The sequence below is a fragment of the Parasteatoda tepidariorum genome, chromosome 2 (genome assembly GCF_043381705.1).
Source record: "Parasteatoda tepidariorum isolate YZ-2023 chromosome 2, CAS_Ptep_4.0, whole genome shotgun sequence".
NCBI lineage: Eukaryota > Metazoa > Arthropoda > Arachnida > Araneae > Theridiidae > Parasteatoda > Parasteatoda tepidariorum.
Window position 1 is genome coordinate 71,918,921 of NC_092205.1, and position 14,267 is coordinate 71,933,187.

Below are 14,267 nucleotides of genomic sequence, written 5' to 3' on the forward strand. Positions count from 1 at the left end.
AGTTCGCAATGGGCTTTAAAAATTGATGGTAAGTATACTTACCACGGCCTTAGAAAGGATTAAACAAAACCATCTCAAAATTAATGTTTAATATTTTTAAATGTTTATATCTAATTATATTTTAATTTAGTCTTCTTGTTTTATGAGACTTTCCCATAATTATAAATTTATTCGACTCATTTCGTAACCGTGATCTAAAGAGGATTCTTCTAAATTTGGATTAGTCAATAGTTAATTTTAAATAAAAAAAGACAAAAAATATTTCATACAATATTGAAATTTATTAGACCAAAATCTTACTTCATCATAAGAATTAATTTCGAAAATTAAAATGCACTAAGCGAGATTGCAGAGAATTCACAGGAGGGCTTGATGACTTTTTACCAAAAAATTTATGCGATGAATCAGTTTTGTTTTGTTTTGAGGCATGAAACAAGGACTTTTTTATATAGAATTATATACCTTTGCAAATATTTCGGATCAAATTACGGTAAAAAGTACCGGTAACCTGAGTGTCTGTACTTTTGATCGTTAAGTTCATTTTTGCCGGGGCATCTTACGGAACAAAAAAACTCATAGTATACGGTAATTTTCACAATGTTAACACAGGTGGGCATTGGGGAAAAAAATTTTTTTTCGTACTAAGTAGATTTTACGCTGGAATTATTTATATTAAGATTCCATTATTTTGATTCCACCTGAAATAGGTAATTCTTCACCCATAGTTCTAGCTTTTAGTTATAAATCCGTAGTTAATAGAGATTTTATTGAATTCAAGTGTTCTATTTCTTAGTCTAAAATATATACATCTATCATACTAAAATGGTCTGTTATTTCTTCTTATTTTTGAGAAGTTCCTAAAAGAATATTCAAATCCGAATCATTTTTCTCCTTTTTAAGATTGCCCTCTCTTTGATCATATCAAACAGTCTTGTCTAAAGGAGTAGATTTATGGTCTCTTAAGAGATCCGTGCTCAAAGTACCATATACGGATATGAGTTTATCCTATTATTATCATAGCTGCCAACATAGAAGGGAAAAATTTCAGTAGATTTTACAAAATAATATATTTCATTATAATTGTTGCAAAAGTTATAAAATATTTCACACATGGGGAATTTTAGGTATTTTTATAGTCATCAAAACGGAGAAAAACTGCGATATTTTCTTGTCATGATTAATATTAAATGAACTTGAAATGTTACACATTGTGTTTACTCATATTTTTGAATAGTAATACGCATTTAATTCATCAAAGATAGTTAATCGATTTTTAAATAATTGAAAAAGGTACTCCTGAATAAAAGTAAACTTAAAATTTTAGAACAAAAAAGTTTTAAACTGATTTTTATAAATGAGGCCTTGCATCTTTATGTATTAGTAATATGCATACTCAATATTCAAACTAGTAATAATCCGTGCAAAAATTCTATTTCCATATGGATTTCTCTAGAAAACTTACTCAATTTTAGAAAATTTTTAAAAATGTTCAAATACCAGGAGAATTTTGATTAAATCAGTAGATCAGGAGAAACTGGCAAAATCCAGTAATCTACTGGAAAATCCAGTAGAGTGGGCAGCTATGTATTATGCTTACTGAAAGATACATTAGTTTGCGAAATTTTATCGCCTATTGTAATCGGTTTTATTCTATTTTTCATTAAATTTGCATCTTTTATATTTAAAGAATTCTTCATATCACTTTTAAGAAAATGATTTGTAACCTGCCTCGTAGTTTTTAATTATATTAAATATGTCTTTGAATTCGCTTTTATTTATTTTATTTTTCTCCGATTGAAAAATAATGCTTGTTGTTGATCCGATAAATGGTGTTTCCGTTATTTTTTTGAATTTATTCCATTTAAAAACTGTTTTCTTTTTGTTTACGTCGGTAAAATATGATTTTGTATCGTCCATAGTTTCGTGTTTAAAATTTGATTGTGCAAAAAAAGTTCCTGGCACATTTAATTCTTTGGAATCAGGTGCCACAACCAATTTCCCAGAATCAGGTGGCACACCCAATTCCCCAGAATCAAGTGTCACATCCAATTCCTCAGAAATAGATGGCGCATCCATTTTCTTTAAATTTATATTATTTACAGGGAATATTGCAATCGTTTTACCTAACCATCTATCGCCAGTTCCTTGCTGTTTATTTAATTTCTCATTCATGGAGAATATACCAGAAGACGAATAATTATTGTTTCCTCGTTCTTTATGTAGTTCTTTGAAAATGGTTCCTATAGCTTCTTGTTTTTCGAAATCAGATGATGCATCCAGTTGCTCAAAGTCGGATGAAGTATCCAACTCATTGGAATTTGGCAGCACATTTAATTCGTTGGAATCAGGTGACACATCCAATTCCTCCAAATCAGGTGTCACATCCAATTCCTCTGAATCAGGTGACACATCCAGTTCTTCGGAATCAATTAACACATCTAGTTCTTTAGAATCATCAGATAGCGTAGTACGTTTTCCTGTACTATAATTTTTTTTATTTACGGGATTGATTCTGTATTTACGAGACTGATCTTTGAAATTTGATGGATTATGAATGATTTTTCTCGGTGGATTCCAAATGATTTCATTCTCTTTAACGTCTAGCTGCTCTAAAGGAATTTTATTTTCACTATTCAAGGAAAATGAGTTTTCACGAAGGTCCAATACATTTTTCTTGCTAATGTCCACTCTCATTTCTTTCTTCTCAACTTTTTTCTTTGTAATCACATTTGGCTCTGTTTCCCGCCATTTGTCACTAATTGTTGATCTCGATGACTCTGCATGGAAATTGAATGATTGCATTTTACTTACGTCAACACTTTCGCTGTTTGGACTAGCTTTGTGATTATAGGAAGACTTTGTTCGTTTTTCAACCTTTTGTGGAATATTTTCAATTTCATTCCAATTTGTATTTTGCTTTTCCAACTCTAGCAAATTATTTAGAATTGTATTCCAATTAGTACTTTGTTTTTCAGACTTTTTCAAAGTGTTTTCAGTTTCAACCTTATTATCTTGTTTTTCAAATTCTTGCAAGTAATTTATAATTTCATTCCAGTTTGTACTTTGTTGATTACTAACATTTTTTACATTGTTTGCTGTGTTCATTTGTGTGTCACTTTTTATAGAATAAGTGTCCTTCAAAAGCGATAATAAAATGGATTTGTTGTTCTTGCTATGAGCATTCCTATCATACTCTTTCGTTTCTTTTTCCAGCTCCGTTTCATTATTTCCAAGTTCTTCCTTCTGAAAATTTTCTTTCTGTTCGAACTTTTTCAAGTTATCAATGATATCGACCCAAAGATTGCCTTGTAGTTCATTTTTATTTCTTATTATCTTACTTATTGTATTATCCTCAGCTGTAAATGTGGTAGAAGATGTTGAGAAATTGTGTTTTATATTAATATCAGGTGTTTCATTAAGCCTTCCTAAAGGCTCATTGTTGTATTCTACGCTTTTCTCATTATTGCCTTCATAGGAGAATAACTTGTTTGGGAAATCTGGCTTATCTAATTCTTTTGCGGATCTGATCTCTTCAATACTGCCTATCTGTTTAATAAATATTCCAGGTTCTTTTGTCTCCCCCGAGTTGTTTTTGGCGAACTTATTTTTGAATTTTTCGTATTTTTCTCTAAAAAAATCCGGTTTACTGACTATTTTTTTCATTTTTATGTCTTTCACAATGTCGGTGTTTTTAGTTACAACTTCAAGTTCTTTTGTCCACTGCAAACCGTTTCCGGCGAACTTTTCTTTAAATCTTTCATAAGAGAACAACTTATTTGAAAAAATTTTTCTGTTCACTGCTTTTTCAGTTTCTATTTCTTTGGAGCTTCCAATCTTTTTTCCAGATAATTTAGGTTCTTTTGTCCACAACAAAACACTTTTGAATGTCTTTTCCTTAAGAGAGTTATAGATTAAACTGTTTTTAAAGAGTAGACTTAAACAGGATTCATTCGAATTCAACGTTTTCCTTGAACAGTTATCTGTTTCAACCCCAGCCTCGTCCTCGTCATAAAGCTGACTAATGTCATCCAGAAACAAATTATCAGTATGATTTAACATTCCAAAGTAATTTCGCCCTGACTGGTTTTTGGAGATATTAGGGGCTATAGATTTAATCTGTGACGCGTTATTAAAGTGCTTTGATGTGGGTCTTGGTTTAAGTTTTGACGAAACTAACAAATCACTATCTTTTTCTAAGTTAAATACATTGTCCAAATTATTTATTGGTATATCTTTTCCTTTTGGGGAAAATTTCTTTACTGCTGATTCGTTCAAATTAGCTTTTTCTATAGTTTCAAGTAAGCCTTCAATGTTTCCATCTGCTGATAGCCAGCCCTCTGTATATTTATCTCCTTCCTTCGCATTCATTTTCATGTGTTCTTTAAATGAGATTTCAGTAGAATGTGCTGTAGTTATATTTGGCAAGAAAGAATTTAAGTTTGAGTCATTAGAATCAGCAATTCGTATCAATTTTAAGATACCATTGAAGTTTCTATCTGATTCTGGCCAACTTTCTGTTACATTATCTTTTTTTGTTACATTCATTTTCCCAGGCCCTGAAGATATCGTTACGGTGGTAGATTGCGTACTAATTACATTTGGTAACATTGATTTTACAGTTTGCTCGTTGATGTTATTTTTTCGTATCAAATTAAATATGCCATTAAAGTTTCTCTCAGCTATTGTCCAACTCTCTGTGATGTAATCTTCTTTGTTCGTATTTGTTTTCGCATTCCATATAGATGTGTTTATGGTGGAATGTGCCGTTGTTATATTTGGTGAGAATAACTTTAAAGCTTGCTCGTTGAAATCAGCTTTTTGAAATAATTTAAGTCTGTCTTCAATGCTTGCATCTGTGGATGGCCAACTTTCTGTTATATTATCTTTTGTTGTTACAATCATTTTCTCAGGCCTTGTAGATGTCGTTACGGTAGATTGCGTACTAGTTACATTTGGCAACATTGATTTTGCAGTTTGATCGGTGATATTATTTTTTTGTACCAAATTAAATGTGCCATTAAAGTTTCTCTCGGTTAATGGCCAACTCTCTGTGATGTAATCTTCTTTGATCGTATTTGTTTTTGCATTCCATATAGATGTGCTTATGGTAGAACGTGGCGTTGTTAAATTTGTTACGAATAACTTTAAAGCTTGCTCGTCGAAATTAGCTTTTCGAATTAATATAAGTCTGTCGTCAATGCTTACATCTGTGGACGGCCAACTTTCTGTTATATTATCTTTTGTTGTTACAATCATTTTCTCAAGCCCTGTAGATGTCGTTACGGTAGATTGCGTACTTGTTACATTTGGTAAAATTGCTTTTACAGTTTGCTCGTTGATATTATTTTTTCGTATCAATTTAAATGTGCCATTAAAGTTTCTCTCTGCTAATGCCCTACTCCCTGTGATGTAATCTTCTTTGTTCGTGTTTGTTTTCGCATTCCATATAGATGCGGTCATGGTAGAATGTGCCGTTGTTGTATTTGGTAAGAATAATTTTAAAGATTGCTCGTCGAAATTAGCTTTTCGAATTAATATTAGCCTGTCGTCAATGCTTACATCTGTGGATGGCCAACTTTCTGTTACATTATCTTTTTGTGTTACATTCATTTTCCCAGGCCCTGTAGATGTCGTTACGGTAGATTGGATACTAGTTACATTTGGTAACATTGCTTTTACAGTTTGATCGTTGATATTATTTTTTCGTATCAAATTAAATGTGCCATTAAAGTTTCTCTCTGCTAATGTCCAACTCTCTGTGATGTAATCTTCTTTGTTCGTATTTGTTTTTGCATTCCATATAGATGTGCTTATGGTAGAATGTGCCGTTGTTATATTTGGTGAGAATAACTTTAAAGCTTGCTCGTTGAAATTAGCTTTTCGAATTAATTTAAGTCTGTCTTCAATGCTTACATCTGTGGATGGCCAATTTTCTGAAACTTTATCTTTTTTCTTCCTATCCTCTTTTACTTGCGCCGTGGTCGAAGTTATGATAGAGTTTGTTGCAGTTATATTTTGTACAAAAGATTCCGTAGCTTTGATATTAGCTTTTCGTATTAACATGAATATGCCATGAAAATTCCCCTTTACTGATGTCCCTCTTTCTGTTACGTCATCTTTTTTCTTAGTATTCATTTTCAAGTGCCCTTTAGGTGTGGTTACGGTGTAATGCCTTGTTGACATATTTACATCAAGCGAGTGATTTTCCCCATATATTTTATTGGAAGCCTCATTTCTTCCAGAATTTAAAAGCGGATTAAAACTTTGATAGATTCTTGTAGAAACTGCAATAGTGTTCGAATCATTATTGAATGCGTCATTTTTCAAAGATGGCTGTTCAGTATTTTTGACCTTCTCTTTAGGGGCTTTGAACTCCTCACTAGCGATATCGTTATACTGAGATTCATTTTCATCTAAGTCTCTACCTTCCGCTGATATGTAATATTCTATACCATACCTGACTACCTTTTGAATAGGTAGGGGTCGCGCACACCTGTAAGTGCATTCAGAATAGCAACACAGCTTGATTCCGTGGCAATCAGAATGATGATTGCATTCATGTTTGAAGTGTGTGTAAAGACAGTATCCCTCAATTGGTTCAGGACACATCCATCCTGTTAATGAAACAGTTTAAATAAATTAGTGTCGAGGCATTACTGTAATTGAATTCGTTCATAATATAAAGCACTATCAACAATGCATACTGGATGATCCACAATAATGCTTCTGATTATCGTAATGACCACTTTTTGCTTATGACTAGTACAACAAGTGGAGCAAAAGGAGAGGTTTCAACATGCTAAGCGCCGTAAGCAAAGAGCCCTTTACCCTTTTAGTATACCTTTTTATATATACCTTTTTAGAATCCTCTTCAAAAATGAAATTAAAAAAGTGTACATATCAAGGGTTAGAAATTAATATTTGGCGAGCGTGAAATAAATTTCTCTCCGCACTAATCCTTGGCGAGAAAAACGGCACTGAAACTATCCAAACCTGTCTCATTACCTGATGAAACTTGGAGTTGCTACTGATATAAATTTTTCGAGTTTGTTTTCCCCCGACAATCAAACAAGTTTTTTCGTTTTCTATTCCATTCCCCTCAGTGGTAATTCGTTAGATTACGAAAGCGTTTTTGTTTTTTCTTTCATGAATATTAATTTTTAACTCAAAATGTATATTTGTTTTTCGATTCATTTTTTCTTTACTAAAATTCTAAATATAAAGATATCTTCCATGGAACCGTCTATGATGAAAAGCCTTAAATATATTGGGTTTGTTCGAAAAGTAATTTTATTATTTCGCAACCAATGATTTAATTATATTTTTTCACAGCCAACTTCACACTTGAACCGCATAATCATTATGTATATCGATATCTGATACAGCTAGCCGTGCTCGTGAAATAGTTCGATTGATTTTACGCATTAGTTTTTGGTTGGTGCCCTTTCAAATAGGAAAGGAAAAAGCAGAATTTTCGGCATATTTTACTTTTTTGTAATCAAAAAGTTTAAAATTCTCTTTCAGCAAGGAAAAAAAATTATCCGATGCTTGTGGAGAAGATGTATTGGCAGTGCGCCAGTACCAAAATTTGTTTGCAAAATTTCGATTTGGCTAAATTTTCCTTAAAATGCAAGAAGATGCACCTTTTCTGTTTAAACTGATGAAAACATAATAAAGTCATTAATTGATGCAAAGCGGCAAATAGCAACTCGTAAGATCGCTGAATTCGATCGTTCATGATCATTTGAAAAGCTTAAGGTTAAAAATGTCAAAGCTCGACATTGAGTTATCCTTGTAACGTCGTTGTAATTTGTAGCGTCGCGTAGCGTAGACGTCTGTGATTTGCTTTTCAAACGACAAGAAAATTTTCCACGATCATCAAAATACCCTGAATAACGGAGTTCAAATAATGACAGTGTAACAAGGTATGATGAACTAATAAAAAATTTATAAAAAAAAATTAAATCGCTACAATTGAATAATTTTATTAATAGCTGGCATTGTATATTGATCTGCCGTTACTATCTGAACTGCCGTTACTATTTGATCTGCTGTTGCTATTTGATCTGCCGTTACTGTCTGAACTGCTGTTACAATTTGATCTGCCGTTACTGTTTGATCTGCCGTTTATATCTATTATGCATACTAATGGAGTTGATGGGTCCACTTAGTGCTTCGCCCTCAAATGCTAAAAATAAAACGTATGTACTGGTGCCATATGAGCACACTTTTTGTTACGTTAGACTGGGTACTTTCGCCTTAGTACCGAGGAATAACTTTCTAACAGCAGTGTCGTCATACGGATATTTCACTGTGCAATGGATTCTAATTCATTCTCATTGACTGAGTCTCAAAAATAAAGAAAAAAAATCAACTTTACCCCCATCCGAAAATTGAATAGGGGTGAAATTAAATCAAGTTCGAAATTCCTCACTTTTTGAAAGTTTTTTCGATAACAATTAAATTTACTTTTTGCCACACGTTTAGTATCATTATATGAGGGGGCGACTGCTCCTCATAGCGTCTTTATTTGACGGCAAATGTATCATATCCATAGAGAACAATGTAAAATATTTTTAGCTAGAAAAAATTTTTTAGACCGAATTATTTTCTTATGCTTTTTAATCTGTAAGCGCTTAGCATCATTTTTATAGGGCAATTACTCTTAAAAAGAAAAAAGAAAAAAGCATAGGTTGTGGTAAAAGAATTGTTTCAATTTTTTCTAAGAATCAAAGGATTATCTTCCAGCATAATTTATTAATGATTTAGGTCTCTATATGACTAGATCAAGAACTATAAGGGGCGGGCACTTGTTGAAATGGTCAACTAAGGAAAATAGCCACTTTGTTTAATATCATATATTATACCACTCTTTTCATAAAGCCAGTTTTTGTATCACTTTTGTATGAAAATTGTGATAAAATGGATTAATTTTATAAATTTTCATTTTTTTTATCGATAGACCTCGACAAATCAAAAAGTTGCTACCTCGTAACCTAATTATGGGCTCGACTTATACATCGTAATATATGGTATAATTTTTTTAGCAACAAAATGTAAAACATTTAAAAAATTTTAAATTCTAAAACATTTAAAAGCATTTCAATGCTTCGAGCTTGTCACACTTTGCATCAATTTGATTTTATATTATTATTCTTTAATATTAATTATTCTTTAATATTGTTTTTTCATATTTCGATAGTGTTTACTTTTCTTTAACAACATTTTACACTACGATTCTAAAGACACATATTGAGAACACATTGAAAATACATATTGAGAGCACTCTGTATCCTTTGAAAAATAAAACCAAAAATAAAGAAATGCTTACGTCTATCATCTGAATATATGCTGAGCTCTCTTTTCAGTCGTTGATGTCTTCCTAACATTGGAATTCCATAGACAGACAACATCCAACTGAAGATAATAAGTAGCAAGTGAAGCATATTTCTGTAAAAAAACAAACGTGGTGTTATCTAATTACCACCTTTAACATATACATTTTTTTAAAAAGTTCTTTTTAAATAATAACATTGTGTTCTACACATTAAGAATCATAATTGAGCGAGAAAAAAGAAAATTGCTATCAAAATATGTCGACGGTTTATTTAGTTCAAACTTCGTAAAGATGAAATTTAAAAAATTTAAAACGAGTTTATTTGTTTCTAAATTGTTTATAAACTTTTTCTCATTACAAGAATCTTTGTCTATTATATAAAATGCATTATTGCGTTTAGAACATTTGCTCTTCATGAAATAATAACTATATATTATCGTAATTACACTGTAAAATATTCCGTTGCAAAGTTACAGCGCTTTGGGGGTATCATCCGTAAAATCCATTTTACCGTAAAACCCATAACTACTGTAGAATGTTAAATTTTACAGTCATATTTATTTAAACAGAGGTATTCGGTGACTTTACGGAAATTATTTCTGTAAAATTTACAGTATATCAGATTTTTTGTTCCGTAACATGGTCCGATTGAAATGGATTAAAAAGTGCGACACTTAGGGTGCGTTTTTTTTTTGTTTTGTTGAAAATACTATTAAAAGTTACTAAAAATGCCAAGCTAAATAAACTTAAAAAATAAGTAAACCTTAACTGAATGACTGTTTATAACTGAACAAGGTTTTGATTTTTTAACATTATTTCTTCAGTTATAACATAAATTTATATCAAAATACGTGTATTTAGGAAAATTAAAATACCCTTTTCATAAAAAGTTTTAAAAATATGTTAAAAATATTCGAAAATGTTTCTATAAATGCTTATAATCAACTTTCTATAAAAACATTATTTTTTAAAAATATTTTATCGACAAATTAATTCACTTAGAAACTATAACCCCTTGACAAATTTATCTGAAGTAAAATTATATTAATTAAATGTTCGTTTGAGTTAAATGAAATAATGTAAATATATTATAACGATTATTTTCAAATTAAAATAGATTTAATTCTATTATTTCAAAATAACTTTCTAAATACGATAGATCGGGGTTTCATTTTTTACGGTATCTATAACTATACGTCACCGCAATATTATAGTATATGTTGAGTTTTATGAAGAAATAGTTTTCGACTGTTTTGAAATAATTATTTGACTCATACTGTCAAAGTAAGTTAGCGAGATTTCATTTTCCAAGCAATGAAAAAGCTTCAAATTCGCTAACATATCTGTATTTTGCTGATGATAGATGATGCGACAAATATTTGAAATTATTCAGATCATTAGAGCCCAATTTTTGTTTATTACTAATATGGAATTTAACATTTTATTAGATTTTTTATGAAAAGTATTTTTTTTTTAACATTCCTTACAGAAGTACGTAAAAGATTGACGTCTAATAAAACAGCACATACCAACGAAAAAAGAGATGTAAATTATGAGTTTCTGAAACAGTTTTATTTTTTAAATGTGGTATAGTATGATTACTTGAAGTTTTTGTTCTTTTATTCGACCAAAGCTTATAAAGCAATTAAATATCTTTTATTCGTTTCATCGTGTACTCATTTATTCAATAGGATCTCTTAGGGTATTGCTTCATAGAAATATCTTTCAAACTTTATACGTATTTTTTATAAAGTGTAATAGTCACACGAGGATTGGAAGAAAAAAAAAACGTAAACTGTTGTACTGTATATATTTTAAAAAGATTTTTTTATGGTGTAGGTACTTACAATATTTTTTAAGGAGATTAATAAGAAGGAAATCAACAGATTTCTGTTTCAAGATGATTTGAAACAATGCCCAGCTCTTCTTTATATCAATTAGAGCTGGTTGATTTACCACTTGAGTAAATTAAACTTTGTTTTAGTTTTATGTTTTAACTTCAATACCTACTGACACTATGTTTTCATAATTAATGATTTCAGTAAAAATATATGACTGCCATAAGTCTCTTTAAGGCCTTTTTTTATGTTTAGAATTTATAACCGTCGCTGAACATCCGAGCCAATTTTGGGTTTACGACTACAAGCGCTCAATTCCGTAGCCTTGTAATTTTGAACTCAATCCAGAAGACAAGGGGTCAAGTATTAAGAGAAATTTGCCTTCGCTGAGGACTTTTTGATGGAACTAACCCGTATTTGCGTTATATGTAGAGAAAAACAATGAAAACCTCTCACAATTAGCCTGACGGCAAGGGGACTCTAACCTATGATTCGTCTAGAGCTGAGGATATTCTGCGTTAGCACTGTGGTCGGTGCAAGTCAAGTGCGGAATTCGCATCGGCCAGTTATCGTTGGGATTCGAACCCCAGTTCACCTCATTGAAGAGCGAACGCTCTATGCCCTGAGCCACCACGGCACTTTATATTTATAATGTACTTTTACTATCAAATTAGGCTGGGATAGCGTTGATAGGGAGTTGGGCCCATGTTCAAAAGGTCGTGAGTTCGATCTCCGCCAGCCGAAGACTCCCAGTGTAGTAAATGGTGACTGGAGAGCGTTAAATCTGTTGGGCCATTAATTCCTCTATGTTCCTATAACAAATAAAACTTCAAGGGTTCTAAATTGGAAATTGATGGTTCTCTGGTTCAGGTGAAAATTACGATCTGTGGATAAATGAATGGGTCCACCCTATAAACAGGCTGTGACATCTGTGTGGCTGAAGTCTTATTCTTGGCAATAGATGACACCACTGAAAAACGAGAATTGTACCCTCTACTTTAAATACTCTTGCTTTCACCAAGCAGGCTTGCTGGTATTGGCAAGTGCCATTAGGAACAACAACATCATTAAATTATTAAAATTAGAATCACTGAATCACTACTGTAAAAACTATGATAAAATATTTTACGGTAAATTAGATTTCACGGATGCGCCTTAAGTACCGTTACTTTATACTAATAAANGTGACTGGGATGCGTTAAATTCAATGGGTTACAAAGTCCTCCATGCTCCCATAACAAATAAAACTTCTAAGGAACTAAATTGGAAATTGATCGTTCTCTGGTTCAGGTGAAAATTATGATATGTGGATCAATGAATGGGCCCTAAACAGGCTGTGACATGTGTGTGTCTAAAGATGGAGCCTCTGAAAAACGAGAATTGCGCCATCTGCCTTAAATACTCTTGGTTTCACCAAGCAGGCTTGCTGGTATTAGCAAGTGGCATTAGAAACAACATCATTAAATTATTAAAATTAGAATCACTGAATCACTACTGTAAAAACTATGGTTAAATATTTTACGGTAAATTAGATTTTACGGATGATGCACCCTAAGTACCGTTACTTTATACCGTAGTTTGATCCGGAATTTGATTCCGGAACTATAAATGGCATCCTATCAGTTTTAATTTAAAGTAAATATTAGGAAAATTAGACATAGATCTCAATTATTTAAACTTTAGATGCTTAATTTTCGCTATTTAAAAAATGTTTTGCACAAATTTGAAGAGCAGTTTATTATAAAACAAAATTTTACTTTATGACTAGGTTATTGATAAACATGATTCATCTATACTCAGTTATTGAGTTATACGTACATATTTGTTTTCATGCGTAAAGGAATCTATGAAATTCTAATTTAGTCATATATTAATGAATGGAATAAAATTTCAGTTTTTCTGATACATATTCAGTAGATAACTTTTGATTGATCATGTTAATATTATTGTCAAGATGAATATCTATAATCATTTCACAAATTTCTATTTTTTAGCCGCATATTAATTAATTAAAAAAATTTTTGAAATTTTTAAAATAACCTGCATATAAAAAACAGTTTGTAAACAAAAAATTAAATTTAATAGCATATATTCTATACAATTGCAACAAAAAAATGTATATGCTTGAAAAGTATACAAACGTACTGTTGTTTACGATATAAATTCTATTTTTTCATAGTAATTACGTTTTACTGAGATAAAAAACAGTAAATAGCATTAATAAATAACATAAGAAAGCATTAATAAAATATAGTATAATGGATATAACTATAAATGGAAAGAAAATTATAACTTTCAATTAATAAAAAGATTTCATACCTATATTTTTTCCGGTGAAACATAACCTAAGAAATATATTTCCTTTAAAAATTTCCTTTAAAAAATATCATCGAAATACAGAAACATGTAAGAAATATGAAGATATTTAAACTTGAATTGTAAACAATTGGATTACAAACGAGCTTATTTTTTACGTCATGGTTATGGTTATGCTTAGTCATTATTCATACATTATACAGATTCGGAGGCATTATTCTATTTACAAACTTTATAATCTATAAAAATCCATGCGGCATTTTTAGGCGAACTATTTTAGTATTAAAAATAATTGGAAGTTGTTGTCAAAGACTAGTTTTAAGCTATGTCCTACGTTTCTGAAACATTTCTAATTCATATATTAAGACTAGATTAATTATTACATTACCATTCAATTACTATTACTAGCTATTACATAACTAGTAACTATTACATAACCATTTTTATATAGCCTATTTTAATTTTTAATTTACTAATATTTCGCCCTTATATCAAGAAGAATTGTATTTTTTTAAAATTGTATTTTTTGAATCTATTCAAATAACATTTTTCTAATTTTAAACTTGGGCATTCGAATATTTAGTGGCATTTTTTAATACGTATTATACAAAATTTTTATGTACTTTAATTGAAAAAATTTAGATTATGTACTTAGAAAATTAAGTACGACAATTTATCAAATATAAATTTTTACAGCTAGTATGTTTGGGTAAATGGATTGCAGATTATTGTTCTGATTCACACAATTAGTGAGAAAATTGTTCTGATTCACACAA

General features: G+C 30.8%; 1 protein-coding gene and 1 long non-coding RNA gene across 2 annotated transcripts; both read right to left on the reverse strand.

Annotated features, from left to right (window-relative positions):
* Positions 1-1,704: 1,704 nt before the first annotated feature.
* LOC139424825 (putative leucine-rich repeat-containing protein DDB_G0290503) lies at positions 1,705-6,183 on the reverse strand. The gene has a single exon (XM_071176896.1). It carries the CDS (start codon positions 6,181-6,183, stop codon positions 1,705-1,707), a length of 4,479 nt encoding a protein of 1,492 aa, XP_071032997.1.
* Positions 6,184-6,409: 226 nt separating this feature from the next.
* Positions 6,410-13,593, reverse strand: LOC122269811 (uncharacterized). The gene is made up of 3 exons (XR_011636175.1): positions 13,495-13,593; positions 9,332-9,450; positions 6,410-6,614 (listed from the first exon to the last, which is right to left on the reverse strand). It is a non-coding gene; the product is annotated as an uncharacterized lncRNA (long non-coding RNA).
* Between the last annotated feature and the right edge of the window lie 674 nt (positions 13,594-14,267).

Excerpts from the sequence above, each read along its gene's own strand:
- LOC139424825 (XM_071176896.1), bottom strand. The coding sequence starts at position 6,183 with ATGTCAACAAGGCATTACACCGTAACCACACCTAAAGGGCACTTGAAA.